This window comes from Pseudorca crassidens, chromosome 12, assembly GCF_039906515.1.
Source record: "Pseudorca crassidens isolate mPseCra1 chromosome 12, mPseCra1.hap1, whole genome shotgun sequence".
Classification (NCBI taxonomy): Eukaryota; Metazoa; Chordata; class Mammalia; order Artiodactyla; family Delphinidae; genus Pseudorca; species Pseudorca crassidens.
This window is the reverse complement of record NC_090307.1, coordinates 89348060-89366097: the sequence shown is the minus strand read 5'-3', so window position 1 is coordinate 89366097 and position 18038 is coordinate 89348060. Positions and strand designations below refer to the sequence as shown.

The window sequence follows — 18038 nt, the reverse complement described above, 5'->3', positions numbered from 1 at the left end:
TTTGAGGCAATTGACTTAAGTTTCTTTTGTGATGATCAGAGGCACTTACAAGACATAAGCCAAGTTCAGTTTCGCTTACGTTCATGAAAGAGGCTGCGCTTCGTTTTGCTGTTGTGGGTAAATGGTTTTGTCTGCTTGAGGAATCTTCAAGCCTGGTCTCCGTTCTTTTCTAACCGTTGGAGTCAGGACTCCAGGACCAGCCAGACTCCATCTCTCTCCTCCAGGCTCCTGGAGTCACTTCAGGCTCGGTCCCTGCACAGCACAATAGCTCAAGTTCCACACCCTCCCAAGGCTCTGGTTAGGTCAGGGGTGAGAATCCGGTGGGGGGCAGGGGGTGGTTCTTTTCTTGTAGATCCTGGAAAATTCCTGAGCCCATCAGTCTGATTGGACTGGACCACTGTGACCAGAAGGAGGAAGTGTGCTGATTGGCTAAGGGTAGCCCCACATGGACCCAAGGCTGTTCCCCAAAGAACTGGAATACTTTCAAGGCAAACCACAAATCCCTGGAAGGCTATCACTGTTGTAAAGAACCTTGTGTGTGAAGCAGCTGGTGTTGTGTTCGGATCCAGCAGTCACCCTGCGCCCAACAGCAGCACACTTGCCTGTTACCCTTCGAAGAGGTAACTTCTGCTGCGGCCGTCACCCCTCATAATTGATGGACACGTATGAGCTTCAGTTTCAGAGAGGGATGTCACAGGAGCACATTTTTCTTTTCTTTTCTTTTTTCTTGCAAACTGAAAGGCCACCTTTGAAAATGTGCCGACAGAAATGATTCCTTTTAAAATACGCATCAAGATACTCCTGAAGAAAAGGAAAGAATAAGAAGGGAATAGCCCAGCCAGATATTAAAACGTCATAAGCTATTGTGTGTAAAACATTTGGGTACTGGCACATGCGAAGGCAGACAGATCGATAAAAGCAGACGGAGAGGCCAAAGTAAGGCTAAAAAAGATGAATTTAGTGCATATTAAAGACGGCATTTTAAATCAACAGTTACTGGGTGAATCATTTAATAAATAGTGCCGGTAGAAACTATATGGGTAAAAAGTAAAGTTGGATCCCTCTTTCACTCACTTCTCACACTAAAATGAATTCCAGATGGATCAAGGGACTAATTTCCTTACTAATCAGTTTTCTAATAGACATGAAAAACGAGACCAACAAAACAATAGAAAAATGGACAAAGGATGTGAACAGGCATTTAGTAAAAAAGATTATAAGGATATGAAAAAATATTCAATGCCCCTCAGACTTGATGAAATATTGTTTTTATTAGATCAAAAAGACACATTAAGACGCTCAGTGAATGTGCAAATTGGAAGAATCTCCTTGAGTGGTAATTTAGCAAAGTTCTATCAAAATTGTCCATGGGCATCTCTTTTGACTTGGCAATTTCTTTCCTTAGGAATTTACACTGTAGACCTGCTGTGTGTGCGTGCAAAGCTGGTTGTGTATGGAAATTCTCTGAAGCACAGATTGTAGTAGCAAAGACTGGAAGCCACCTGTGGGTCCATCAGATGACACCAGGCAATTAGATTTTGTTCAGATAAATCTGCACACTGGAGTAGCGCATAGAAGGAAGTGGATCTTTAAATGCTGATATAGACGTACTACAAGATACATTTTTAAGTATATGTATAGATAAGATGCGTAAAAGTGCATACAGTGTGTTGCCATTGGTATTTTTTAAAGATCTACATTTCTCAATGTGTTGATCGCCCAGAAAATGGACACTAAACTGGGGAGAAGTAGGGGGATAGAAGTCTGCAGTGAAACTTTTTGTGTTTCCCCCTTTGTCATATTGGAACATTCACCAACATGCCTGTATGATTATTTTCAATGAAAAAAATGTTAATTAAAAAGTAACCATCCCTTGGGACTTCCCTGGTGGTGCAGTGGTTAAGAATCCACCTGCCCATGCAGGGGACATGGTTTTGAGCCCTGGTCTGGGAAGATCCCACATGCCGCAGAGCAACTAAGCCCATGCGCCACAACTACTGAGCCTGTGCTCTAGAGCCCGCGTGCCACAACTACTGAAGCCCCTGTGCAGCAATGAAGACCCAACGCAGCCAAAAAAAATTAAATAAATACATTTTTTAAAAATAATAAAAATATTTCTAAAACGAAAAAAAAGTAACCATCCCTCAGAAAAGGGTCCTTGAAAATATGTTAGTTAACCATAGTTCTGGTTTTAGTTTAGAATGTTTCCTTTAATTAAAGAAGTATATTTAAAGAGTCCCTCTAAAACCCTGGTAACCTTGAAGGCTAGAGAAAACAGCAGTCCTGCTCTGTTATGTGCTGTAGTGAAATTAGAGGATTGGGACTCATAAGAGACAATAAAATTAGATCTTAGCTCAAACCCGGGAACCAGCCCCATCCCAGCCCCCAGCGCCTCTCGGTGCCCTGGGAACAGGGAAGAGAGCCTAATGTTCCCAAACACTAGTTACTGAGGAAGGCCACCCAGACTTGCTATTCTGCAAATACTCATCCTGCTTGCTGTTGAGATTATGGCCTTGGCGAAATATGGAACTTCTAAGACCAATGTGAACTTCAAGTCTGCATCTTCCACCTCCCACGAGAATGCACAGATGGATTTTTTTCATTTTGTTTTGCTTTTTTAGGAAAACCGGGGCTTTGGATAGTGACTGTTGTATGGATGAGATGGAAGGAGAGTGAAAATTGATTCAAAATAGGTGTCCGGGTTTCTGTGTAACAAGGGAAATAATAATAATAATGAGAAAAATGAGTTTTTACCGGGCGTTATGGACTTGGCCCACCGTATCTTGTAGAGTTCATTACGTTCGACAAAGAACAGGACTATTTTTTCTTGCATGTTTGCTGATTTATCTGATGACTCCACGATGGGAGATTCAGTAGCATTTAAAGAATGAGGTGGCCCTATTCTGATCATGCACATATGGGAAGTTCAGAGAGTGTGGTCACTTAATGATTTGGTACCAGTGAGGCAAATAACTTGCCCTGTCTTTCCAGAAATGTGATGTGCTCGTGCGACATCTTTTGCATTCCTGTTCCACCTCTTCCCAACTCAGCCATCGTTTATTGGGAGGCTGTTTTGAGCGACCTTGTCTATATCAAGGCTTTGGTTTTCCCAAGGAATCCGTAAACTGGACTCTCACATAATGAGCTGTGGAATATTTGAAGAGCATCCCTGACTGTTGGGTGTTGGTCTATTTTCAGTAGGAACAAGGAGAATTGTACTCCCCGCTCACATGCCAGGCAAAGATACCCAATGTGTATTGCTGGGGACGGGGCGAGTTTCCTCTCCCCTTCTAGGTTCTTCTGGCTGGTCTAAGAATTAAATTGAGATGAAACAGAGGAACACGAGAAAATCAAACAAAAGTTGAATCACATGTGTACAGGAGAGAGACCACAAAAGCTGAGTAAGTTGCCAGTATGGCCAAAGCTATCCCCTTAAATACCATCCTCGATTAAAGACAAAAGAGGGTGTGGGGGGTAGGAGTTCGGTACTTTAGTGGGGAGGAAGGCAACTGACATGGAGATGGAAAAGCAAATGTTTGGCGAACAGATGTTTGCTGGGCCAGGCAGGGGCAGTGGACACGGCGAGGTCTCTGACCTCTGTGAGTTCCCCTCACCACACCTGGTCCATGTTCTTTGCAGGTGTCTCTGGTGACAGCTCAGTTCCTGTAACAGCTCCTCTATCAAAATTCTTCATGCAGTTAGGGGGAAGGTCAGAGTTTCTTCCTAAGTCTTTTGGGTCATGTTTGTTTTCACCTTGAAATAATCTGAATGCCACATTTTGGGGTGGCAAAGTTTCCCCCCAGAGTATACCCTTTTCCCTTCTACTTGCCCATGTGGTTTGGTTGCTGCCAGCTATGTGTATAATAAAATAAAATCGATCTTCTAAGATAGCCACCCATACTGGGCTCTCCATCTCCCTGTCTTGCTTTCGTTTTCTTCATAGAACTTATCAACATAATAAATGTGTGTGTGAGTGCGTGTGTGTGTGTTCTGGCTCTCCCACTACAATGTTAGTTCCATGTCAAGAGGAAGCGTGTATGTTTTCTTCTTAATGACTTTCCAGTACTGTGAATGATGCCTGGGAAACAGGTGGGACTCAGAAAGTGTTTGTTGAATGAACCAATGACCAAATAAGCAAACAAAAGACAGGTTTGGTTTACTCACCTAGTGTTATTCACGACCTGCTTTAGGCATTTATATCTTAAGTTTTGGTCGGGGGAGGGGTGCTGGTAGGGGACGACCGTCACATCCTCCAAAGCTTCTAACCATTGGTATCCATATTCATCCTGCGGGTGTGCTTCCCATTTGGTGTGCAGCCCCATCTGTCCTATTTCTACTCACCACATCTGTTCTGAATTTGTGCCCTTAGGAAAGACGGGTCCCTGGAACCTTCTTATGAATGAACTGAGAGTCAGAGGAAAACCAGATGCTTGGAAAGACTGAGGAGTATGTACAGGACTCATTTAGCTCTAGAATGGCTTTTTTTTTAATTAAAAAAAATCTCATTCATATTTATTGCATATTTTCAGGTTTATAGTATAAACATTTATAATTTTCCAATAGCAATTTTTAATACTCTGAATATGTGCATAAATGTGGATAATTTCCCAGTGGGGAAAGACAGGTTTCCCATCAGTTAATCGGAAAGGATGCCACTAACTAAACCCACAACACCTGGCAGTGTGTTGCATCCTTCTGTTACCCAGCATATGAGAGGTGGGATGTGGTGGAGCAGAAACAAAATGTGTACAGCACAGCTCGGATCCCACGCTGCTGGCTGTTCCTGTTGTTGCTGGATACTGTGCTTGGAGCACACACATGCACACATATATGTGTGTATGTACGTGTGTGCATATATGGGCGTGTGTCTGTATATATGTATGTGTGTATATGCATGCATAATGTGTGTGTGAGTGCCTCTATATCTCTGTATATGTGTTGTGTATATGTATATATATGTATGTGTGTGTATATGTGTATAGATACGTATTATGCGTACATGTATGTCCATTGTGTATATATGTGTGTCCGTGTATATGTGTGTTTATGTGTGTGCATGTGTGTATATGTCATCGTGTGCATGCGTGTGTATATATGTATGTCTATATGTGTGTATATGTACGTGTATATTTGTGTATATATATGTTTGTGTGTATATATGTCCATGTATATATGTCTCTGTGTGTATATATGTATGTGTATATATATGTGTATGTGTGTATATGTCTGTGTGTATATATGTGTGTATCTCTGTTTATATTTGTGTGCATATATGTGTGTGTTTTAATGTTTGCATTTGTATATATGTCTACGTATGGATATATCTGTGTGTGTATATATATATGTGTGTGTATGTGTGTGTATATATATATATACATATACACACACACATACACATACACACACACACACACACAATAGCTCTGTTGTGTTTTAAAAACACAATATACCCTTAAGTCAAGCAGTGTTTATTCCAGTCCACAGTGCATGTGCGTTCTGTGGTGGGGAAATTATGGCTTTCCCCCAAATCACTATAGTAGATATATTATTAAGTGTAAATATATAACAAACGTCTTTGGAAATCAAGTGCTATGTTTATCTCTGTGTAATGAAGCTGTCAGTGTAACCTGTATTTATTGAGCCACAAGTAGGTTATAAAACTTGCACTAATGAATGTAAGTAACTCAGCTCTCATAAACAAAGGAAGTAATTAGCATTTGGTTCAGACCCAGTGAAGCCAAATTTCACATGCTCTAAGGATTATCTTAATAGTTCCAAAACGCCGCCACTTACGGCTCTAAGTGTTTCAAAACTATGAACCCAACATAAACCGTGTTCAGTGTATAACATAGAAGTGTCTCTGAGAAATAACCATTCGATTTCTTGCACACATTCATTCTTGCTGTACAGATCAGGGACCCCTTATCCAGTTCAGAACATCTGAAGTATGCCGTAGACATGTGTCTTCTCTTATGAGAACGCTGTGTCTACGAAAGACAGTTTCCTATTGCCCTGCACTAAATTTCAGAATCTCCCCTGAGAAATAGTGCTATAAATTACAACTCTGTGTAGCTGCCCTAGAATTATTAGCAACAGATATCGGGTACTTCTGAGAATTCATCTTAATATAATAGCAGCTGTCCATAGTGAATTGAACTTTTTTTCATCACCCCATCTAGTTTGCTTACAATTTAAATGAGGAATCACAGCGTGTGTCACCAAAAGGTCAGATGGCTTTCTGGCCTGCGCATGCAATTCCCAATTTACAAATGACTGCGTTCAAAACGTTGGCTTCTACAAGGATCATTTACAACACAAAACATTTTTACGTGGCACTCACCTTCTAAAAATGCTAGCTTTAGCCCTGGGGGCCACGTGTGAGAAGCGATTCCTCTTGTCTTTGTAGACCAAATCAGTGTGTGTTTGGGGGTCCCCAAGACCACCCCTGTGTTTGATGACTTGCTAGGAAAACTCAGCAGGGCTCAGCGTAGAGTCATAATCATTGCTAAGATTTATTACAGCAAAAGGACACAAAGCAAATTCAGCAAAGGTAAAAGGCACATGGGGCGCAGTCTGGGGGAACCAGGCACAAGCTCAGTAAAGTCCACTCCCAGGGAATCATACAGGATGACCTTCACCCCTCCAGCAATGAGTTGTGACAAGAGGGGTAAACTGTTGTCTGTCTGAAAAGCTCATCTAAGCGTGGGGGCCAAGAATTTTTACTGGGGGCGGGTCCCCTGGGCACCATTGCCTGACAGGCACCATACCTCCAGACCACCAGAAGGAAAGCAGGTGTCCAGCAGCAGCTATATTGTTTGTAAAAAAGCAGAGGCTCCGTGTTCCCCTCTTATTAAGGAGTTGGGGAACCCCTCCTGAAATCCAAGTTTCCAGCTGCCGCTCAGGGGCCAGCCTTGCCAGTAGGCCTTTCTAGGGCGGTGGTCTCAGAGCTGCAGTGTTAACTCTTCTGCACAATATGTCTCCAAGCTGTTTCTGTGGGAGAGAGCGTTCTTAGTTCTATTAGGCACGTCCTTTGCTCGCCAAGCGCCAGCCCTAAACATACCATCTTTTCCTCCTGCCTTGATCCTAATATCAGGGGGTGGCCTGGATCATCTCCTCTGATGATAAGAGCGAGGATTTAAGAGACGGCCTCAGGACCCTCCTCCTTGCCTCTGTGCTCATACAGCTACCACGGTTGTAAATCTGGGGAGTGTACCTCCTCCAGGGCTGCCCCTCCTGGCAGCATCTCCCTCCCAGTCACCCATCAACCTGCCCCATTTGTCCCCTGACTTTCTTGCTTCAAAACCCTTTTTATTTTCCTCAAGGGACTAAGAAAAGAAAACACAACAGGAAACATGAATTTTTGCAGCAGTTTATACATCTAACTGTTTGCGATGTATTGCACTGTCCTTTTACTATATCCCTTCCATTCCATATATGTTTTTATTTTAACATCTTTTTTGGACTACAATTGCTTTATAATGTTGTGTTACTTTCTGCTGTATAAAAGACTGAATCAGCTATATGTATACATATATCCCCATATCTCCTCCCTCTTGCGTCTCCCTCCGACCCCTCTAGGTGGTCACAAAGCACCGAGCTGATCTCCCTGTGCTATGCGGCTGCTTCCCACTAGCTAGCTATTTTACATTTGGTAGTGTATATATGTGAGGTCGAGAACAAAGAAACGTCAGTCCTCCTGGAGTTTGGAGCCCAGCATGGTGGCACGTAGTGGCATTCTTCTTCACCACCCTGGAGGCTCTCTGAAACCCCTCCTTTTGGATTTTAATGGTGGCTTCACTACACAGTCATGGTTGATTAAATCCTTAGGCATTGGTGATTAATTCCACCTCCAGAACCTTTCTCCTCCTTCTGGACATTAGGGCATACTAGGAAACCAGTTTTGCTGCACATCCTTCTGCCTCTCTCATCCGGCTTCTCTGGTATCCTCGAGAAAAACCTATAAGCGTGTCACCTGTCCCTTTCTGTGAATGAAGGAAGGAAGGAATAAGTGAATGGAAGAGAGAAATAATAAGCCAAGTCTGTGATGGAGGGCACACCTGCTTTGGCAAATTTGTCTAAAGTCTGAGCAGATGTTAGGTCTCAGGACAGGTACTGGCCAGTGTTGGGTAACGAAGGACTTGAGCAGGTCAAGTAAGTGGCTTCAGCACCGGGACATTTTATGTGATGCCAAGGAAAGCACTGAGCCTGGTCGGACCGGCGCTGTGGTTGGGAGCCGTTTCAAATCCTGGGTCACCTGCCACCTGATCGCCCTGGTTGCTGAGCCGGTCAGTGAAAATTAAAATGGTACTGACCTCACAGGGCGTGTGTGAGAGTGAAATGAGATAAGAGTGCCATGAACTCAGCAGAGCGCCTGGCTTGTTGTGATAGTGATGATGGTGGGATGATGGTCCTGCTGATGACGACGATGATGACGATGTCATGGGAGGGGCACACGCGTGGAAGTCAGGCGCCTCTGTGCACCTCTCAGCACCTGTGTTTTGCGATGAACCATCATGATTCCCAAACCTGTCTGAGCCGCAGCCCCTCCCCACCTTTGAACTTGGAACGTTGCGTGGGAAATTAGATGAGATAATACAGAGGAACAGTCCCATCAGTGCCTGGCGTGGAAAAGGCATTCAATGAATGTGCATTGTTATTTTTAATCCCACTTTTGCAGTGTTAATGAATTTCCTTTTTCTATTTAGTTTTAACCGTCTGAGGGTATTCAGTTAATTTTCTTAAAAGTAAAGCCTTCCACTAGCACAGCGTTACTCTGTTTCTTTATGTGACTGATGCTTGCCTGTGTCAGTGTACTGTTCTAGCTCCTCTGTTAAAGGAAGGAATGACTGGGGGGAAAATTAGGGCAGATGGATTGGAAGGGGATTGCCAGTGTGTGATTAAATTCTATTAGACACGAGCTTACACCTGGCAGGCGACAATGGGCCATTAAGTACAGTGTCCCCAGAAGCAGCGGTAACTCAGGGATGCCCCAGAGCCGTCTCAGCTGTGCGTTTTGCTGTCCCCAACAGGGTAAAGGTGATGAAAGGCATGAACATCATTGGGGTGAGAGCCAGCAGCCCTTCCGTGTGGGAGGTTAAGAAGAGCATGGATTACGCTGGGAAGTACACACCGGCTGTCATCGTTTGTCAGAAGAAATCAGCGGGCTCGGAAAACAGGTGAGTCCCAGTGGCCTGCCATATATTCAGATTAGCTGCAACGAGGCCTCCTTTTTCCCAACTTTGCTGACAGCCACTTTGACCGCGGTTTGCATTTGGGGAGCGTCGTCTGTATTATTAGTGCTTCCAGGTGAGATGGATAGAATCCTTTACTTGGAAAAAGGTGGGCTGTTATTCACGGTGGACCTACGTACAATCCCAGCACAGTTCCCGGTCCCCTGCAGGGACTACTGCATGCAAATGGCATTTATCTCGAAATGATGTTCCACTGCAACACGGCCTCTTTCTATCCCAGATGATTAGGTAAAACGAGAAGTCTGGGCAGTTCTGATAAAATGGCCCATTTGGCAAGCGTTTCAAACAAGAGTTTGTTGTAAAACAAAACAAAACACCCAGAGCTTGTCGATCTCGTGGCACACGAAGGCGCCTTGCACATTTGCCGTGTTGATTTAAATATAACGCGTGGATTGCATTTTGTGCTGGGATTTTCGGATGCACCTGTGAATGATCTGCTGTGGAATTATACGGAATTGTGACGCTGTCTCTGATACCCACCAAGTTAGAAACAGTCTATTCACAGCTGGGCAGAGACTTGGAAGCTCAGTGGTTCTTGGTTTATTTCTGTTTCCGAAACCTCATTTGTGACTCCAGAAAATTTCCGATTGGTTTTTGCCACTTTCAGGTTGGTTGCTTTTTGCTCCCTGTATTGCTGGCAATAGAAATAATTACGAATGGACCAGTCCTAGGTATGTAGCACTATTTCAGGAGTCAGCTGTTTGAACTTCATAGCTCAATGTTTGGAAAATATTTATTTTCCATTATTTATTCTAATATAGAGGTCGTGAATCTCAGCTGATGGCTCTTCTGCTTTTGGGGGGTTTATTTCCAAAGAGCACTGGATGCCAGTTTGGGGGTGATGTGATGTGGATTTCGCTCTGTGCTCCTCTTTTTCATGTGGGTGCTCTGGGATTCGGGTTAGCAACTGTCAAGCTCTGGCCTGTGACTTTGCTTTTGTGAGCAGTGTTTCAAGATGTTTTTCTTGAAGATTTGCTCGTAGAGCAGATGAGAGGGGCAAAGAAGAAGTCTGTATCTGAGTTCTGCCCCAAATGTTTACATAGTAATGCTGTGCCACACGGAGTACCTTCCTGAGCTTACAAACAAGCTCACTTCCAAAGGTGTCTGTGCCAGTGATACGATTTGGGAAATAAGATGCCACCTCCATGAAAGGTTTCCTTTGTGTTGCGAAGTTAGCAAAAATTAGGAAGGATAGATAGATAGGCAGATAGGTAGGTAGCTCGGTAGATAGATAATGATAGGTAGACGAGATGGATATAGATAGATAGATAGATAGATAGATGATAGATGGATAGATATTTTACTCTTCTTTACCAGAAAGAGTGGGGGGATTTGGGAGAATTCTCAACCAATGTGCTGATTTTCCCTCGTGTTTCTTCTTGCTATTTCCTCTGTGGGTTAGTGGGAGTAGTAGTGATTGTAGTGTTACGTATGAAATGCAGAGAGATTTGAACCGTTTTGAAACATTTTATTAAATTTCTGGCTAAGTATTCATTCGGTTTGTCTTGGGCATGGAGAAATAAGGAAACTTTCCAAGGGCAGCTCATCCCCATTAAGGTATAAAGTGTAAGCTGCCTTTTCATAGATCAAATAAGGCAGGCACTCCCAAGGGGTTTTAACACTTCCTTAAATGAAACAAAAAATCAACAGCTCTAGAACATAGCAAATCATACATATGTGTGGTCCTTGCCATTTCTTTCCCCCTTTTATCTGTAACAGTATCTTCTTTAAGAAACAAATTCCCCGAATGGACTATCAACCTAGTCCTTCAAAGGTCTGGTATCAGCATGCCATTCACCGTGGAGAATATTCCTTATCTCTGTAGATTCTGAAGTCAGTTTTCTGTTTCCTGCTGTGGGTCTAGATGATGGAAGAAGCATATGTACACTCACAGACATACACAAACACACATATGTATGTCTATGTATGTAATATATGTGTATGTGTATATATAGAATACTATATGTGCATATACAGTACATTATGTGTCTTTGTAATACATCATATATGTATACATGGTATATATATAGTATATCTATACATAGTTTGTGTATACAGAACATATATATGATACAGGTGTTTAAATATGTGCCTATATACACATGTACATTTTTATGTGATTTATGTACTCACGTGTGTTATGATGGTGCAGAGGTTTATTCTTTTTTTGGAATCCAGTTCTTACACTGCAGCCAGGAAGGCTTTGCTTAATGAGGAAGCTGTGGAATGCAAGCTCTTTTAGTTGGGGAACCGTGTCGGTCTGGTTGGTAGCTGTTTGCAGTCCCTACAGCAGCATCTGGGACACATGAGGCTCTCCATAAATATTTGTTTACTGATGTTCTAGAATTAGACTGTATCTCTGTTACTCTATGTATAATGATGCAAATCTGTACGTACATGTATTGAATGGCCTCTGATACACCTGTTCAAAAAAGCAAGGTGCACAACAGCATCTATATTGATGCCCCATTTGGGGAAAACCCAGAGAAGAATACTTTTTGAGCAAAGGGGCTAGCAGCTGTGATTTCTGCTGGAGGAGCTGGCAAGTTGGGGGAGGGTGCTGAACGTAAATTACTTTCTACTGCGAGCCATTTGGACTCTGATTTGGTTTTCACTGTGTGCATGTATTAGCACTTAATATAATGTATACAGTTAAAATAGACTTTTTTGAATACGATATATTCATTTCTATGTTCAGCCTTTCTCCTCACTTCAGAATTGTTTATTTCGCTTCTGTCTTTATGGAATTAAATACAGAAGAATCATGCTCCATTCTTTGGGATCGCGCACGGACCGGGAGAAGATCTGTTTCTCTTTTCTTTGAAGGATAATTGGAGAATGTATTATGGAGTGGATGTTTTCACATTAGTAGGTTTTGCTTCAGGAGCTGTTTTGCTTTATACGTTCTTCCCACTCTCTTTGACTTTCAGTTATTCTTAAAAAGTCAGAATCAGATCATCGAGATGCAAAAAAGGGAGCCTTAATGAGCTTGAGAATCATGGATTGTGTATTGGTAATAATTCACCGTGGATTGTGAAGTTGTCTTAAGGAAGTTAAGTCCCTGTGACAGGTGTAATTTTATGGATTAAGGAGACACTTGTGCTAGTGATGAACTCAACAGGAGTGAGTGAAGGTTCTTATCTAAGTTGAAATACATCCTTTGCTTTTTGAAGAACTTTGTTGTTGTTGTTTTTTTTGCGGTACGCGGGCCTCTCACTGTTGTGGCCTCTCCCGTTGCGGAGCACAGGCTCCGGACGCGCAGGCTCAGCGGCCATGGCTCACGGGCGCAGCCGCTCCGCGGCATGTGGGATCTTCCCGGACCGGGGCACGAACCCTTGCCCCCTGCATCGGCAGGTGGACTCCCAACCGCTGCGCCACCAGGGAAGCCCAGAACTTTGGTTTTTGAAAGCCTTATCATCACAGTATTAATATCTGAATGTTACCCACAGCTATCAATCAGATCTGTTTTGCCTAAGCATTGCCAGGAAATATTATGGAACAGAAGGAGGATAACTAACTATGCTCCATCCATCAAATTTCATTTGACATTTTCTGAATCCTGCTCACTGTTAGAGCACTATGGAAACTTAGATAAATGTGTAACAAAAGTCATGTACTTTTTATTTCTTTGCTCTTCTCTGCACAGATGAGCATTTTCCAGAGTTTGCCACAGTTGCTATTTAAATGATTTTAGGTGGTACAAAGAAATGGGGTCAAATATTTGACTTGAATGACAGAAACATATGTGCTTTCCAGTTCTCCAGCAAGACTACTGCTGGAAGAGAAATTCTTCTCTTTTAGGGGCTAATATGTCTATAAAATCTCTATCCTTTGTTAATAGATTGTAGACAAGCAAGAGTGCATAGTTTGATTTAATCCTTTTTCATAATTATCTGTTTATAATCCTTCGTACTATACCGCTTTTCCATTTATTTATAGGTAATTTTGTTACCGAGTTCAAGCTCGGCCTGCGCACCACACGACAGACCAGTAAATTGACAGACGGGTTGTTGGGGAAAGGGATAGTGACTTTATTCGGAAAGCCAGCAGACCGAGGAGACAGTGGACTAGTGTCCCAAAGAACCATCTTAACCCGAGTTAGAATTCAGCCTTCTTTTATACTAAAAGGGGAGGGGTGTGGCTGGTTGCGCCACACTTCTTGGTGCCGGAATCCTTTGTTCTTGCAACTGTCCCTGTTTCTGTAAACCTTACACTCTGTTCTGCAACTTTTTATCTCTATACGAATGGAAAAGTGTTATACCTTTAAAGGTCAGAGCCTTGAGAATGGGCTGTCTTGTATATTTCAGGGTCTAGGCAAATTCTTAACTTGTAGCAAAAGCAATACAATACAGAGGTTAAAGTAAAAGAAAGAGATACAATATGGATTCAGATTTGTTTTTCCCCATTATGACATGTTTCATTTTAAAACAAATATAGCTTAAGTGGTAACATGAGGTGTCATAAATAAAGAGTAATATTTAAAGTATACAGAGATAAGATTACAGTCATAAATGTATGTTCAGAAAAATGTATGCTGGCATGATAAATCCATCTCATAATACATTGGTTAGGATTAGGTTTGATTATTTAATAAGAGTGACTTAACAAAAAAAAGTGACTTAAAGTAAGAGTTTATTTCTCTGTCACATAGAAGAAGCCCTGATGTAGGCAGGCCATGGCTGGCATGGCAACTCCTCAGTACTGTCAGGGTCCCAGGCACCTATCTTTCTTTAACACAATATTAATGCATGGCTTTTATCCTCATAGATTAATATGGCTGCTGGAGCGCCAGTCATCACATCTGCATTGCAGGCTAAAGAAAACTGACAGAAAAGAGCCTTCACCGCTGGATCAGTTCCTTTTAAGGAACTTTTCTAGAAACTCATGCCAACCCCCAATACTCTCCTGCCTCTCATTGGTCAGGACTTAATCACATGGCCACACCAGACTTCAGAGGGAGGTGAGAAACATCATGTATTACAGGCAGCAGTATACTTAACTCAGAATCAGTTTTCTGCTCCAAAGAGAAAAGCAAACTGGATGGGTTGGGGAACCAGAAACCTTGATCTCAGAAATCTATAAAGAATAAATGTTGTGGGGTTTCCAATAGGATGATGGAAAGAGCATGGTACCTAACTATCTCCTTCATTCTACCAGGTTCCCATGGAAATTTCCAGTGAAATATAATAAGGGTGTGAATATCCACATTAGCAATGCACTGGAAAAGTTATGATTACAAACTAGTATATATAAAACAAACTATTATTTTTAAAATAGATAAACAACAAGGTCCTACTGTATAGCACAGGGAACTATTAATATATTAAATCCTGTAATAAACCATAATGGAAAAGAGACAATAACAATTTTGTTTATCAATAAATATGGGACAGGGGAAATTTAGAAGATATTCAATCAGGATGTTGCCCGTGCTTGTTAAGTACATTTAATATATTAAATATCCTGTAATAAACCTTATTCATATATATCTGAATCACTTTGCTGTACATCGGAAACTAACACACCATTATAAATCACTATACTCCAATTAAATAAATAAGAAAAGTTATCATGTGTATGTTAGAAACATAGAGAAGCGTTTGTGAAAACTGCAGGACTGGGTTGAAGGAGGATGAAAAGATCGCCAATCTTAATTGTGCATTAAAAAGAAAAGGACCAGGAATGTGAGTGGAGGATACCCAGGCATTAAAAAAAAAAAAAATCAGGCCTACCTCCTAATATCGCCAGTAGGTGCTGGTACAGGTGAGCATGGGCATGTCAAAGCCAGCAAGGTTTCCTCTCTGGACCAGTAACAATAAAAGGCCGTTACTGGGTGAGGAACACACCTTTGGAGCAGATACCCAAACAGGCAGAAAACCCATAGGCATATGAAAATATAACCATAAGAATTTTGGGGAAAACTCTTAAGTATCAGAGACAAAGACAGAACTTTGTGCATGAAATAGAGATGATTTTAAGCATTGATCAGTGGTCTCAGATTCAAAATAAGCATGGTATCATCAAAGACAGAGAAAGCCCGCAAGGAGAAGAAGCCATGTGAGATAAAGATGGGGTGAGAAACTCCATGTCTATTGGATTTGCTGCTGTAGAAAACGAAATCAGTGAACTTGAGAGAAAACTTTAGGAGAAAGAGAACCTTCAGAAGAGAATGAGAAAGAGGTGAAAATAAGAGAAACACCTGAAAACCAGTCAAGCAAGAGTATATAGAAAGAATGACCACAGGAACAGCTGGAGATTACCTGGTTACCATAAGATTCGGCACTACTAGTTCTACACCTAAGAGAACTGAAAGCAAATGTCCACACATGTGAACACACAAGTTCACAGCAGCATTTGTCATATATATCTATATCTATATCTATATATATATGTGTGTGTGTGTGTGTATGTGTGTGTGTGTATATATATATATATATATATATATATATATATAAAATAGATGAGTGGGCAAACACGTGATCTATTCATGCAATGGAATATTATTTGGCAATAAAAAAGGGAGAAGTGCTGATAGATGCTACAACATAGATGAACCTTGAAAACATGGTACTACGTAAAATAGACCAGACAAAAAAGACCATACATTGTATGATTCCATTTATACATGATGTCCAGAAGAGGCAAATTTTTAGACACAGTAGCTTAGTGGTTGCCTGGGGAGGGGAAAATGGAGAGATTCTGGTCATGGTTATGAGGTTTCTTTCAGAAGTAATAAAAATATTCTAAAATTAAATAGTGCTGACGGTTGTTCAACTAAAAACCACTGAATGGTAAACATTAAAATGGTGACTTTTATAGCATATGAATAATATCTTGATAAATCTGTTATGAAAATCAGTTGATTACAAAAGGGCCTACGAGATAATACCAATTTTGTTTATCAATAAATATAGGACAGGGAAAATTAGAAGATATTCAGTCAGGCTGTTGTCTATGATGGCAATATTACTTGTATTTTGGAAAAGTCCCATAGTAAACATAGATTTTTTTTTAATTAGGAAAAGATAAGATATGGAAAACAAACAATAAATAAAGTTATAATGCAGCGTGGCTGGGAAGATTGTTTAATAGAGTCTGGACATCTGTCCTTGTCATCGCCGAGTGGCATACTGACAATTTTGGGATGCTTAATTCATCTGCTGACTTGTCCAAATTTGAAGCCAGAAAGATCTGGCCTTTTTTTTGGTTGTTGTTCTGGGCAAAAATTACTTGTAATGGAGATATTATAGATTGTTTAAAAATGTTCGGTTTTGCTTTAGAAAGCAGTTTTAATGATTGCAATTTACTGCTTCTTGACTCAGGATAACAGATCGAGTGATGGAAAAAAAAGATCTTGAGGTTTTTAATTAATATAATAGTTTGATTAGAGGTATTTTCTAGCAATCTGTCTTCGGCAAGACAGTTCAGCTCTACGGACATCCGGAACCTGAGTTTGATAACAACAAAACCTGAGACAATGGTATAAAGTTATCAAAATGTTATGTCTTTCCTGTGGTGAGTGGGATTTTTCTGATGCCTTAAATGCTTTCAGTATCCTTAATCATTGGCTCTTACGGATTGTAATAGTCATACATATTACCATCTGAAAGATAATGCCTTCAGAGAGAGTAGGAAGAGAATGGGTGTAGGATTCAGGAAATCTAATATTCATTTCTCATTTTTATGCTAGTAGCCATCTCACATTTCACCAGAGACGGAACAAGGGGCAAAACACTCTGTTCTGTACCATCGGCCCCAACAATGTCAGCCTTCGCTGGACTGTTGTGAGACTCTTACATAATCCTGCATGTGACCAGACAAACTTTGAAATAATCAGTCAAGAACATCAGTTCATTTCTGGATTGGGTTGTTTGTTTGTTTGTTATTGAGTTGCATGAGCTGCTTATAAATTTTGGAGATGAATCCTTTGTCAGTTGCTTCATTTGCAAATATTTTCTCCCATTCTGAGGGTTGTCTTTTGGTCTTGTTTATGGTTTCCTTTGCTGTGCAAAAGCTTTGCAGTTTCATTAGGTCCCATTTGTTGATTTTTATTTCTATTTCTCTAGGAGGTAGGTCAAAAAGGATCTTGCTGTGATTTATGTCATAGAGTGTTCTGCCTATGTTTTCCTCTAAGAGTTTGATAGTGTCTGGCCTTACATTTAGGTCTTTAATCCATTTTGAGTTTATTTTTGTGTATGGTGTTAGGGAGTGTTCTAATTTCATACTTTTACATGTACCTGTCCAGTTTTCCCAGCACCACTTATTGAAGAGGCTGTCCTTTCTCCACTGTACATTCCTGCCTCTTTTATCAAAGATAAGGTGACCGTATGTGCGTGGGTTTATCTCTGGGCTTTCTAGGGGGAAGGGTAAGCTGTGACAAAGCGAGGGAGAGGCATGGACATATATACACTACCGAACGTAAGATAGATAGCTAGTGGGAAGCAGCCGCATAGCACAGGGAGATCAGCTCGGTGCTTTGTGACCGCCTGGAGGGGTGGGATAGGGAGGGTGGGAGGGAGGGAGACGCAAGAGGGAAGAGATATGGGGACCTATGTATATGTATAACTGATTCACTTTGTTATAAAGCAGAAACTAACACACCACTGTAAAGCAATTATACTCCAATAAAGATGTAAAAAAAAAAAGAAAACTTTTTAATATGCATCTTATATAAAAAAAAAACAGTTCAAGAAAACCCATCTATTAATTGTCCTTAAGTTGTTAATGTGACTACATAGTATATGCGGCACATATACCCAAGTCCTCCTAGATATGAAAGATTATACT

At 41.2% G+C, this 18038-nt stretch overlaps 1 protein-coding gene across 2 annotated transcripts in view; it reads left to right on the top strand.

Moving 5' to 3' along the window:
- TMEM132D (transmembrane protein 132D) overlaps nt 1-18038 on the top strand; it is a 639752-nt gene that overhangs the window by 274728 nt on the left and 346986 nt on the right. For both annotated transcript variants that reach the window (XM_067701195.1, XM_067701196.1), the window contains one exon: nt 9030-9176. In XM_067701195.1, the coding sequence (XP_067557296.1) occupies nt 9030-9176 (147 nt within the window). The remainder of the gene's footprint in view (nt 1-9029; nt 9177-18038) is intronic.